At 43.6% G+C, this 14,069-nt stretch overlaps 1 protein-coding gene across 1 annotated transcript in view; it reads left to right on the forward strand.

Annotated features, from left to right (window-relative positions):
- Window positions 1-14,069, forward strand: part of LOC105024021 (fibrillin-2) — a 79,664-nt gene that overhangs the window by 4,799 nt on the left and 60,796 nt on the right. Inside the window, exons 6-8 of the mRNA XM_034289946.1 lie at window positions 6,215-6,412; window positions 10,304-10,429; window positions 12,348-12,473. Coding sequence (XP_034145837.1) covers window positions 6,215-6,412; window positions 10,304-10,429; window positions 12,348-12,473 — 450 coding nt within the window. The remainder of the gene's footprint in view (window positions 1-6,214; window positions 6,413-10,303; window positions 10,430-12,347; window positions 12,474-14,069) is intronic.

The following is a 14,069-nucleotide window of genomic DNA, read 5'->3' on the forward strand; positions in this document are numbered from 1 at the left end:
TCACTCTGTCCATTCTCCCTTTCTTACTTTTTTTTTTTTCCTGCGGAGGAGAGGAAGAGTCTGGTGTCGCCTGGTGAGTCTCACTCCAGCACTCTGTTCACCTCTCAGAATGTGTGGCCGGCGGGGAAAGGAAGTGTAGTGTGTCTTTGTCACACTTGTGCCTTATTTTTATCTTTGTCTTGTCTATATATTCCTTTTTTCAGTTGTCTCTCTCAGTTGCCTCTCTCTTTTGCTCTCTTATTCTTTCCTTTTATCCTCCTGCCTTATCCTCAGAAATGTCTTCTTCTAGGAACTGACAGGAGTAATATTATGAGATTCTGGGACTGGACGGCCTGTATTGGGGTTTGTAGTGCCATTGATTTGATGGTCTGCATCATAATCAGTTGAGCATGACATGACTGTTTCGCCTAATGACCAGTTATGGTGCAGGAGCATAACTCATGGCATCATGGCATCTTCATAAGATATTATTTAATTACATTTTGTGATATGCAATTGTAGTGACACCTTAACAGGCGTTTATTGGCTGAACCTAGCCGAATCTCTGTGTCCACGTGAGACAACAAGCACTAGACTGCACAGGGAATCGTTGTCCCAGCTAAATAACAGTTGTATTGTTTTTGCAGTGTTTTGAAACCGGTAGGCTGCAGATGTAGATAAAACATTCTATTGCAGGGATGAAGGAAATTCGTTTTGAATGTGAACTGTTATTGTAATTCCGCTAGCTTCCACACTGATAACCAACATACTGCGCCTTTAAAATAGACTGTGGTTTTTCCTCATGCTACAATGGCGCTGGTCGATAAAACTGTCCTGCTGGCCTCTCCGATATCTTGGGGTAGGTCCAAGGTGATGACCTACATACAGTATTTCTTAGATTTCTATTAAATACTCCTCTCTGGAAGCTAAAAGGAATGAAAAACTGTATTGGACATTAATGGAACATTTGGCTTCTGTTTGTACTTCAGTCCTCTTTCCACTCAGTCGCTCCTTGTCCCGTTTCATTGTATTCTGCACTGGGAGCGTCAGGAAAGGGAGCTGATTGGAAACGGGAGAGTTTACTTCACTTCAGGGGGTTATGCTCTTTGCTGACACCCCTTCTGTGCAACTTTACATCGATTCTGGATTTACCGTCCCTGGTGAAGTTTTCCCTGGGCACAGATCTAGGATCAGCTTCCGATCCTTCAATGATTACAGTAACATTAACACGGGGGCAATTCTAAACAAGAACAGCATCTGGGGGCAAAGTCAACACACACTGCAGGACTTGTTTGTCATAGTCACCCATTCATTATAGTCCTGAGACTGTGGGAAAGTGTCTTAAAAACGAGGGGTGCCGTGGTTTGGTGGGAGAGCGTGTCTCCTTAGAGCAGCTGTAGCCTCTCCCACAACAGCAGTCTTGGCAGTAATCACTGGCTAACTTTTAGGACATAATTGCTCACACAATAGGTACTTGTGTTCTAAATAGTAGCCATTTTAGGTTTGTGAAAATAGAAAGCCCAGTGTAAGAAAAAATTGAGAGAGCCTGGCCACATAGGACAAGTTAGTTCCTACAGTGAGGGCCACCCGAGCTGAGGTGATGGTGCTTGTTGCACACATCCTGCAAAAAAAAGTCAATTTTAGATTATGTAATGCAATGTAATGCACTCTGTTGGTTATCCCACCAAGAGCTGAGTTTATGATTTTCATCAGGCTGGACTTGATAAGTATTGTTATAAAGGTGTTATAAAGGTGCCACACACGATATGAGATGCTACATTTTTCTATGTGTTTTAAACGTGCGTTTTGATGACTGCCTATGCGTAGGTCACTCTGACCTGGACGCGTTGCAATTCTCCGGCTTGTTCCTTTTCCTCTTCCCACTCCTTTTCTCCCTGAAGTGTAGTAGATGAGCGTTGGTTTGAACAGGTGTCTGCAAGATGTCTGGCCTATCAAACGCGTGTTTGACCGCAGATTTCTTTTGTCCATCAATCAACTGCCGCATAAGGACGGGATTAGGTCAGAAAACTGGAACGCACCATGAATTCCGATCAGGAAGCCCCAGCGCCAGTGTCTGCTATCATGCCAACTTTGTGTCAGTCACTGTCATGCTGAACATACTTGATAATAAGCAAGGCTTGGTTAGCACTCTGTCCCCTGCAAAAAACATGCTCCTTTCCCAGGTCAAACAGGCATGTCTGCTTCCTCTGCTCTGACCCTCAGCTCCTGTCACTGTCCTGTCATAAAAATAAATATAATTTCAGAGCTGATTTAAAATAATCTTGTATGACATAGGGAGGCAGATGTTTTTTTTCCCAAAGATGGAGAGGGACTTGGCTGTGCTAGGATCAGGGGGAGAACCTGGTTCCACCATGGGGGTGCGAACATGAAGGGTTTTGACAGGGACCTCTCGCCTCCAGTAGGGGGCGATGATCTGTCTGGGAGCCAAACCAGCAGAAAGTTGCAGTAGTCCAGATGGGATTTGATGAGGACGGATTAAGACCTGTCCTGGTTTCTACACGAGGAAAAATCATATTCTACATTTTTTTGTGGAGCATAAACCTGCTTTGACGTTAGGGTCTTGTCTAGGGTGATGACAAATGTTGTTGCACACTGGGAGGGAATCATTGTGGATGTGCAAACAGTGATGGAGAGGTCCTGGAGTAGGCAGGTCTTTCCCGGGAGGAAGAGCAGCTGAGTCTTGTCGTGGTTGAGCTTGTGATTATGGGCAGACATTCACACTGAGATATATGCCAGGCATATAGAGATGCATGTTGTCACCTGGGTGTTGCTGTACCTGCTTGGTGGGGGGAAGTATGCAGCGCATTGTAGGAAATAGGGGTCTCAGACAGCCTACTGACCAGGAAGCTTCTTCCTCTGGCTCAGTCCCATCCACTAAAGTAGACTTACAATTTCTATATCAGGAAAATGTGTGTGTGTGTCTGTTTATTTTCAGCAGGTGTGTGCCATTTTCTTTTTATCTTGCTCCAGTTTCTTTTTCCTTGAAAGGGAATTTCCTTTCAGGTTGCTATAAGAATTAAGCTTAATGACTCACATTCACTCAGCTGAATTCCTATATACAGTGGATGTAAAAAGTCTACACACCCCTTTTAAAATGCCATGTTCTTGTGATAAATCATGTCAGACATTTTTCCACCTTTAATGTGACCCTTAACGTGAACAATTCAATTGAAAAACAAACTGAAATCTTTAATAAAATAAAGAAAAACCCACAATAACCTGGTTGCATAAGTGTGCACACCCTTAAACTAATACTTTCTATTAGCATGGCACAGCTTGACCTGGCAATATTTGCCCACTCTTCTTAACAAAAGCGCTCCAAATCTGTCAGATTGCGAGGACATCTCCTGTGCACAGCCCTCTTCAGATCACCCCACAGATGTTCAATTGGATTCAGGTCTGGGCTCTGGCTGGGCCATTCCCAAACTTTGATCTTCTTCTGAGGAAGCCATGCTTTTGTGGATTTGGATGTGTGCTTTGGGTCGTTGTCATGCTTAAAGGTGAACTTCATCTTCAGCTTTCTAACATACGCCTGAAGGTTTTGTGCCAAAATTCCAACAGAACAGCTGAACTTTATTTGTGATTAATCAGGTCACTTTAAATGATGGCAGGTGTGTAATGACCTCTATTTAACATGAGTTTGAATGTGATTGATTTAAATCTGAACACAGCCACATGCCCAGTTATAAGAGTGTGGGCACACTTATGCAACCAGGTTATTGTAGGGTTTTTATTTTTCATTTTCCCCCCTCGAAGATTTCAGTTAGTTTTTCAATCACAAAAACATGGCATTTTAAGGGGTGTGTAGACTTTTTAGGGGTTTGTAGACTTTTTATATGCTTTTTATATGCTCCTGTTGATCATCCCACATAGGCCTGCATTTAACTTCATATAATTTCATTATTGTTTGTATTTATTTCTGTAGAAACACGTTCTGTTTTGCATCGCTTTTATAAAGTTTTGGGGGGTGTCCCCTTGGTGTTATGTCCCTTTAATCCTTCTGCTTTGAATAGTCCCTCTAATTAGATGTTTATCTTAGAGCAAGCTGCACAGGCTAGAATTCACATTGACACAACAGAGGGTCTAAGGAAGCCAGAATGCGTTATTGAAGTAAAAACAAACCACTTTTGTAACCTAATCCCCAACTGAATGCAAACAAACTCTTACTTTTAGGAATACTGAAATCCGCTGAAATTGGCTGTAGCATCTCACTGACGGCGACTAACTAAACAACAAAACCTGCTGCCTAACAAAAAAAGCAGAGACCTTGCAGTTTGTGTTACGATAACTACAGTCTCCATTGAAAACACATTTCCAGAACAAGACTAATTCACTTTGAGCTGTTTCTCTCTTGGTGACTCTCTGCGTCACCACAAAAAGGCCCCGTCTCTCAATAGCAACATTTTGGTCAGAAGGTCTGTCGTGTTATCAGTAGATCTGAAGGGGATCGGCAGGATTTTCTCGTCCCGTGCGTTCCTCTTCTGGGGCTGTTCTTTGCCAACGGTGTTGTGATGTATAACAGTTTAAGATATGTGCAGGGTCATCTGGACACTAAAGGAGAATTTGGGCTCACATTGACACCAGTAACCAGTATACGCAGTTTAGTTGTGCAGAATCCCCAGTTTCAATTCGAACTGGCCGTCTCTTCTCAGTAAGCCTACCTGTGCACTGTCTAAACCACTCTAATGTGATGGGTGTTTAGTCTGAATCTCAGACAGGGAACAGCTACAGGGACGAGCAGCTCCACTCACTGCGTAGACCTGCTTTGTAAATGTTTATAACCCAGCTAAAATGTTTTGGAATGAACTAGACTCATGTTTAGATGTTTTTTTTCAGTTTTTTCTGCTCGCCTTCCCTCTCAGTTCTGTCTCTCCTCTCTTCCCTCTCTCCTCTCTGTCTCTGTCTCCCGCAGTGCTGCTGGGTTTCCTGCCATGTACAATGCTACTGAAAATGACATGTTAGAAAGTAGATCTGGTGTTATGGGCGCATGTGTGTGTGAAGGGTGTCCATTTTGAGACAGGGTAAGGATTGGGGGAAAAGATGAAGGACACTGTGGCATTGTGAATTATTCCCTATTGACGAAAACTTTTCTGGCTAAAACCGAAACCAGAAATTGTATATGGTTATATAGCGACTGTTTCTGGCATGGAAAAGTTAATCTTCAGTCTCGCTAGCAATTGCTTATGATTATTCCTAAGATGTTTGTAGATACCCGTAAGCCTATTACTGGCTAATAAGCTGTTCAAACAACCAGTGGCAAAAGCTAACTGCTCATAGACGCTACTTTCTGGTGGAGGTAAAATTCATTAGAAACGTTAGTCAGTTTAACACACTGCTCAATAGTGTTTAGTGACTGGTGAAATGTAGACAGTACCTCTCACGTGGATGGCTCAAGTTCAAATCTATCTCGCTAGTAATTTCTCAATTCCTATGATTATGATTATTATTCCAGTAAGTTATTAGAAACTGGTAAAGCCTATTACTGGCTAATAAGCTGTTCAAATGGCCAGTGGCAAAAGAGGATTTGTTCAGGATAGAGGCTATACTGACACACCTGAACGTAGAGTTCTTTGGTGTAGTGGTTAGCAACACATCCTTTCATGTGGGCGACCCGGGTTTCGAATCTCAAGAACGCAATAATTTCTATTGCGGTCCGGCTGAACTTGGCTTGCCTGGTTTGTTGTTTAACAAGAAATGCATTTTCCCCGAATATAAGTTTGAATTTTAGAGTTTTTACTCCAAAGGAATGTCTCTTGTAGAGATGATATGTTTTTCTGTCTATGCCTGAGGAAATGTGGGATAGTGTCAGGTTGGATACATGCACATGCCCTGTTCAATGTCTGTTCCACTGCTCATTTCAATTTCCCCAAATCCTACAAATAAAAAGGAGTTGGGGGACAATCCACTTTCAAAATAAACACTGCTGATTAGTTAAACAGAAGAGGGTACAGAGCCTATCCCTGAAGAACTCCCATGCTGCTATCTTAGACTGTAGACCTGGTGTTACTCCATACTGCTATCTTAGACCATAGACCTGGTGTAACTCCCATACTGCTATCTTAGACCATAGACCTGGTGTAACTCCCATACTGCTATCTTAGACCATAGACCTGGTGTAACTCCATACTGCTATCTTAGACCATAGACCTGGTGTAAATGACCTCAAATGACCTCTCTTGCTTCTGATTCGGCGCTGCCTCTCTCTCCCTCCCAGACTACCGGACCGGGCCGTGCTTCACGCAGGTTGTCAACCAGATGTGCCAGGGCCAAGTGAGTGGCATCGTGTGCACCAAGGCCCTGTGCTGCGCCACGGTGGGTCGCGCCTGGGGACACCCCTGCGAGACGTGCCCCGCCCAGCCTCAGCCGTGCCGCCGCGGCTTCGTCCCCAACATACGCACCGGCGCCTGTCAGGGTGAGTGGGGGGCCTCCCGGTTTCACTGTTGCAGCCGCGTTTCGGGCAGTGCCTTTTTTTTTGGCACGGCAAACTAAGCCGTAAAGGGGCGCTTTTAAAATGGCGGTTCATGGGATGCCGTGCAGCAGCCATCCTCTTTACATGTCTTCCTGTAGCCTTTCATGCCTTGCTGATATTCTACTGTGGTAAATACACACCACGTAGCAGTGGTCTCATGTATGTAATTAATAAACGAGGTGTGACCGCGCCCCCCCCCCCCCCCCCCCCCCGCTCCCAACCTGCCCACCCACACACCACCACTCTCCAACGCACTGAAGCCACTGAAAGGGTCAAACATGGCAGCACTCTTTTCTGACCGTATCAACCGAACAGAAGCCCCATTCATGCACTTCATGATATCCCCTTTCCAGTGGTGGAACAGATCTCTGTGTAGGGAGTGCTTGGAAGTAATAGAGGAGGGATGGACAGTGAGACATGGGGAAAAGGCTACAACTCCCTTCTCTGTCTTTCCCCACTGTCTCTATCAGTAGAGCATATACAACTGACAAATATATTTTCCTAAAGAGCAGGAGTCAGTTCGTAGATGCTGAGAGAGAACGAAAGCGAGGAGAGATGGGGAACAGAGGTCATGTGAGGTTGGGGCTATATACAGCATTATTCCTGCTGCTGTTACTGTTGTTGGTGTGAATGTACAGCATTATCCCTGCTGCTGTTACTGTTGTTGGTGTGAATGTACAGCATTATTCCTGCTGCTGTTACTGTTGTTGGTGTGAATGTACAGCATTATCCCTGCTGCTGTCACTGTTATTGGAGTGAATGTACAGCATTATTCCTGCTGCTGTTACTGTTGTTGGTGTGAATGTACAGCATTATCCCTGCTGCTGTCACTGTCAATGGAGTGAATGTACAGCATTATTCCTGCTGCTGTTACTGTTGTTGGTGTGAATGTACAGCATTATTCCTGCTGCTGTTACTGTTTTTGGTGTGAATGTACAGCATTATCCCTGCTGCTGTCACTGTTATTGGAGTGAATGTACAGCATTATTCCTGCTGCTGTCACTGTTGTTGGTGTGAATGTACAGCATTATTCCTGCTGCTGTCACTGTTGTTGGTGTGAATGTACAGCATTATTCCTGCTGCTGTTACTGTTGTTGGTGTGAATGTACAGCATTATCCTTGCTGCTGTTACTGTTATAGGAGTGAATGTACAGCGTTATCCCTGCTGCCGGCTCTGGCGCACAAGTGATTATATTCTCCCTTCAGCTGTTTCTCTGAGACGGGTGAATGTACAGCTAGGTGTTAACCGTTCCCTAAAGCCCCCGTCCACAGCCTGATGCTATGGCAACCAGCGTCCTACTGCCACAGCAACAAGAAGGTGCCTGTGAATTCCCTGTCGATCAGTGACAGGAGGCCAGAGAGGGGGAGGGAGGGGAGAGAAAGGGGGAGAGTTGGACAGGGAGGTGTGCATCAGTCTTAGGACGGAGAGAGGCCCATAGATGGATGGGGGACACACTTTATCTTGACACAGAACTACCTATTAGTCTGAATTAGTTAAACAAAAAAAACAGTTTTATAGTAATAATAATAATATACAGTTTGATCTTCAAGTATTCAGTTTAGTGTGAAGGTGATGGTTGTGGGGTGAGAGAAATAAATACTTGAATAACTGTGTCTGAATGTACACTGATACACTACATTTTACTCCTTGTAGGTCTCTCCAGTGAAGAATAAAGAACACTAAGCCCCCTAATGAAATGTGTAGTGTGTTGTCCATAAAATCTCCGTCAGCCCCCTGCCAATGTGTTGGAAATTATACCAAGCCTTTCCAGATGACACACTGATATGGCCGGACTGGGGGGGGGGGGGGGGGTTGCCACGCTGAGGACAAAGACATCCGTGATTTATCTCAGACCAGGGACCAGCATGGGTTAACGCTATAAGATGAAGGATAAGCGTGGGTTAACTCGGTCAGAACAGGGACCAGCATGGGTTAACTCAGCAGTGTGAAGACCTCCTGGTTGTGTTTGAAAGCCCTGCCAAGGATTTTATGAGGAGCATCACAGGTCGGTGGCAGTCTCTGCCTGACTGGAACATCAAAACCAAGTGCAACCTAATAGGTTCACCATAGTCATCTCTTCCTGACTGGAACATCAAAACCAAGTGGTTTCTAATGTTTACCGTAATCATCTTAAGCTGAGTGGAACATCAAAATAGTGGAGGAATTGTCAGTCACAAGAACGATTGGTGAGAGAGGGAGTGAGAATTTGAATAGAGAGACGAGTGTGCCCTGACAGTCTTGTTGGTCAGAGTACATTTAAATGTAAACCAGCGGTTTTAATGGTAATGAGAGCAGTTATGACTCTTCTCTTAGCTGACTGGTCTGATATAAATTAGCACTGTGTTTAAAATTCATTGGTGTACCGGAATCCTTGCTGACAGTTAGGAGGGAATCTGCTGTAGGGGAACCGGTTCCACCCCACAGACGAACAAGGAACCAGATGTGTAAATCTGAAGCATCGGGTCGCTGTTTCCAGTTCCCATGGGGAGAGGAAGCCCAGTGGCCAGGCACTGGAGCCTGTAGGGCGATGTTGGACCTGGGCCCACATTCTGCCGATCTTCTCATAGATGAAACATCTGAACTCAATACAGTTTTTTTTTTTTTTCTCCAAAAGTTGCATATGTTATGAATGGAGGGGACTAGGTCCTTTTTAGACTTCACTCTGTGCCAAAGTAAAAGCTTTTTTCCCCCCAGAATTATTTTTCATGTGCAGAGTAGGTGTTTCCTTGCAAAAACATGCTAGGGATCAAGCTAATTTGTTTTTGGCTCTGGTTAACTCTTTTTTTGGTTCTGTACACTTGGGCTTTACTAGCATTGTGAATAACAGATTCTGGTTAGTTATACAGTTTCTAGCTGCTTTTTGCCTCACATCTGTCTTTCATTTTTTGATTTTGTTTAAATATGACACTGGGGCAAAAGACAGAAACACTGCATGCTGTTGTCCTGTGCTGCTACTTTTGGTTTTATGTTGTGTGATGTGTCTCTGCTAAGGATTTCCGCTTTAAACGTTTAGGGAAACTTTGGGAAATGGTCTTAGAACATTTCTGTTTTAACTGTTCAATGTTCAAATGCGGTGCATTTAGATTTTGTTTTATTCCCTTTTAATAGAACCAAGAATAATGCCTCTACATAACTGTGGATTTGTTTGTATTAATTGTGTTTTTATAGAGCTTGGAGTCTTTCAATTAAGAACATATGCAGTATGGTCCAAATGTGAGACTTTTTAAAAACAGAAATAGGATACATTTGATCTTTCTTAGTCTATAGCAGTGTTGTGAACACTCGTTACACATTTGATATAAGAAATGTGGCCCATTTTTTTATTCCTACAGAATCTGTTTTGATCTGCTGGCCATGTCAGTAGTGACACACACACACACACACACACACACACACACACATCTGCCTAACTATAATTATCGACTAATCCCTTTGGGGTTTATTAAAACAGCAAAACCTCATTACCTCACACTTTTGCGAACACTCGGGCCTTTACTTGACATCCAGTTTTGAAGCACTACTGGTGCACTGCACTAACAGTCCTTTTCACGCCAGTTACATCACAATCCAAACTGTTAGGCCGCCATTTAAAGTCACTGAACTACTAGAAGGTACCAACAGATGTATGGTAAACACTTTCCTCCGTGCTCCATTCACTTTCTCATTTTTACAACTGAGCCGCTGTGATTCATGCTGCTTCAGTATTTCATGACTTCCTGTTTGTGTCACACGTGGATCGGTGCCCATTTTTACACGGTGCACTAGTGACCCCCAACCGCACGTGTTGTTGTTGTTGTTGTTGTTGTTCATGTGCTCTGTCGTCCCGTGTCTAGACGTTGATGAGTGCCAGGCCATCCCGGGACTCTGCCAGGGAGGACATTGCATCAACACGGTGGGTTCGTACCAGTGTAAATGCCCGCCTGGACACCGGCAGAACGAGGTCTCCCAGAAGTGCCAGGGTGAGTAAGTGCAGGCCAGGGGTCTCAGTTGACGCCTGGTCCCCGTTTCTCCTATTCTTCTTTTCGTCCGTTTCGTCGTGCCACTACTGGATATACACCACATTTGAGATTAAAGTGAGAGAGTGCTTTGTTGGATTGTGTTACTTCTGTAAGGTAATCAAAGGGAATTTTGCGATTTACTTTCAGGTGTAGTAGGTGGAATTAAAACATTTATTGAATAGTTAGTGTGATTGAGGGCTTAAGGCAGGGCTGCCATTGCTCCCTTGAGACTAGATTTAGTCTTCAGCAGCATCCAGAGGGGGCTGTCCTTCACTAAAACAGCCTTGCCGTCAGAATAAAAAACTAAAAACATACCGTTCCAGTGTTGGTCGGTTTGTTTTTAGTCATTTCAAATATATTTAGTTTCTCTTCTCAGCCCCTAATATACTATAAATGTGTGTAAAGTTACAAAATAGCTTTAAATTACAGGATCTGGTCACATGGTGGTTTTTAAACTGCGATAACGTTTGACGGATGATTTCATAGGAGGGTGTTGATGTTCTCACCTATTGCTCACACTGCACCTCCCAAATCCTCCTGTTTAACTGGGAATTGTAGTTCCCTGGCCTTCGGGTTGGGTAACCTTTTTATTTTTGGTAATCACATTAAACTCTATTTTATGTAGATGCTGTGCTGCCATTTTTGTCCAGTGATACTCGACCTGGTTAAATATAGTTGAAGTAAAACGTCCCTACATTTCCTGTTGTGACAACCCGGCTCAGATTAAACCCCCTGTGTCAACATGTTCTCTGTGAATATGTCCTTTCACCTCCATTTCCCCCTCCAGGTGTTTTACTACTGAATTACTACTAATTCACCCCTAATTGCATCCTAATGAACAATTACCATATTGTCTTTGTGTTTATGCTTTTGAACCACAACTTGATATGCAGTTTAACTTCAAAAAGGTTGTGTAATGTGCAGCTCTGGTGGTCTGCTGCCTGCAGTGAATATGTACAGTACTGTTTTTTTTTGTCTTTCCAGCTCTCTTCATCTGTCCGATGTAGCAGTCATATGTAAAACCTTGTTCACTTTCTTATGTGTGCCACCTACTTCAAAATCACATCCAATTGAACTCTGTCTTCGGTGATAAAAAAAACTCCATATTTTATTTTTCAAAGGATTCGTATCATGTGAAACATTTTATGTTTCGAGCATAGTAGATCAATTAGCCGGAACTACTGTAACCAATGAACGCAAAGGGCAACAAGCACGCAACAGGACTAAAAACCCCAGAATCCTGAGATGGCTCCTTCCCTTTTAAGTCTCAAAATGGGCCTTTTCTCTCCCCCGGGCGTGTTCCCCCTGAGCGCAAGGCGTCGTCTGGCATGTGAGAGCCGCTGACTCTGTGCTAGTTTGGTGAGCGACAGTTCCGACACCAAGCGTGCTGCCTTAGACACGGGGGCGAATGGAGTCATTAGTCCTGTCATGCTCTTCCTGTCCATATACTGGCCCTTCCACTAGCTTGGCATCGGTATGGTGCCATTTTCTGTACGTGAACGAGCCTGTAGATACAGGCATTAAATACTGGGCATCCGTTCATCACTGCTGTTATATATTATGATTTATTGGTATATTTGATGATATGCTATCGTATTATATGTAACAGTATATGTTATGGTATATTATTATATATCAGTATGTTATGTCATTTTATATATGTTGTATATTTTATGGTATGTTAATGTATACCATTATGCTAATATATGTTATATTATGATGTATATATCTCTTACTGAATAGGACAGAATGAAGAATGCTCCGTGTCAGTAAAATGCCATAACAGCTGATATTTCCAGTTCACTGTAAGATAATAAAATACTTGAGTGTCTTGTGAGACAGTGGTTAATAAAAGGCGTGTCTTTCCCTGTGATTTCAGATGTGGATGAGTGTAACACCATTTCCCGTGTGTGTGACAGAGGGCAGTGTGTGAACTCTGCGGGCAGTTACTCCTGCGTCTGTCCCTCAGGCTTCATTACGTCCCCAGACAAAACTCGCTGCTTTGGTAAGTTGACACCAGGTAGACAAAAATTTGACCAGATGGTGTTATTTTCTCAGATTGTGTTCATGTCAAATTGCATTTTATCCCACTAAAATCTGGTCAATCAAAGGGTCAAATACAGGTTCACTTTAAGTCCTGTTCTTTTTGGTGGAAGCATATTGGTTGGTATATTTGGACTTTCATCCTACCCTTCATGTGAAGAGTTCCAAGAGTTGGATAGGCCTAGTGTACATTAACCACCAGAAGTCCAGCTAGTTCTTCTTAGGCTCTTCAAGATAAAAAAAAATTAAATAGAACATCCAAAATAGGATCTTAAAACAGCATGAAGGTCAAGTGACAAAACACAAACTACAGAGAAATGTAATATAGGTGACAGGAACTGGTGGGCAAATGTCACACACACACAAAAGTGAGTGTATGTGCTTTTTGTTGTCGCGCGAGTGTGCGCGCGTGCGCAAGGTTTTTTGTCAGTTGTGTGTGGGTGCATATCCGAATGTCTGTGTGTTCTTGTCATCTTTGCGTGCGTGCGTGTGTGTGTGGTTTCAGGTGCTGCGTTATCCCTGTGAAATCTGCATGGTGCTGAGTCTGTTACCCACCAGATGCTCTCGGCCTCGTTCCCACACTCAGGGGCTGGGCCTGAAGCGACTGTGTCGTTCTATGTGAGCGACCTTCCTGACTCGACCACCAGTCATCTTTTGACATCTCGGCCCTTTCAGTGGCTGTACATGACTGACACAGCCACCAGCATTCATGGCGGCCATGTTTAAATTTTCTCTGTAATGACTAGATTTCCCCTGCATGCTTTAGTCTCAGTCCGTTTGTTGCCTCCTTTAGGTGTTCTGCTGACCCTTCATTTTAAACATAGTACTTGGTGTGTGTAGTATTCTAAATTATTTATATATATATATATGTTTAGTACTAATTAAAAAAATATAGCATTTATTTCAAAAAAAAATATTGCCTTTAGTTCCAGAGATCTGATGTTCTCTGAGAAAAATCATTATTTGGGTATTTTTGGGTTCACATCCAGGGCCCAGGTCCAGAGGTTCTGATATAGGCCATGAATTGATTTCCTGCCTGTTGGGCCCTGTCCGGGGCCTCCCCCGGGTAGGGCCACAGTGTCACCGGACCCCCCCGTCTCAGTTTCCAAGGTGTTACGCTGCTATATTATTGTGCTGGGGACATGGGATGTACTACTAACTTTTTCTCAGTTTCCTCCAATTTTAAATTTTAGAAGGAGATGAGGTCCTGGTCCACACCTGCGGATTACCTGGTTTGGGGGGACCGTTGCTGTTCCTGTCCTTGTCCACCTGGTCATACTTCTGACCTAGTCTAAAATCAATATACTCTGGATTTAGCCAAGAGAAATTATTTATTATTCCAATTGGACTCTTAATATCTCACCCGGCACAGCCAGAAGAGGACTGGTCACCCCTCTGAGCCTGGGTCCTCTCTAGGTTTCTTCCTAAAATTCGACCTTCTTAGGGAGTTTTTCCTAGCCACTGAAATTCAACACTACTGTTGTTTGCTCCTTGGGGTTTAAGGCCGGGTGTCTCTGTGGGTTACTGTAGGTACTGGCCGGTTGTGGTCCTGAGTGTT

This window comes from Esox lucius, chromosome 23 (genome assembly GCF_011004845.1).
Source record: "Esox lucius isolate fEsoLuc1 chromosome 23, fEsoLuc1.pri, whole genome shotgun sequence".
Classification (NCBI taxonomy): domain Eukaryota; kingdom Metazoa; phylum Chordata; class Actinopteri; order Esociformes; family Esocidae; genus Esox; species Esox lucius.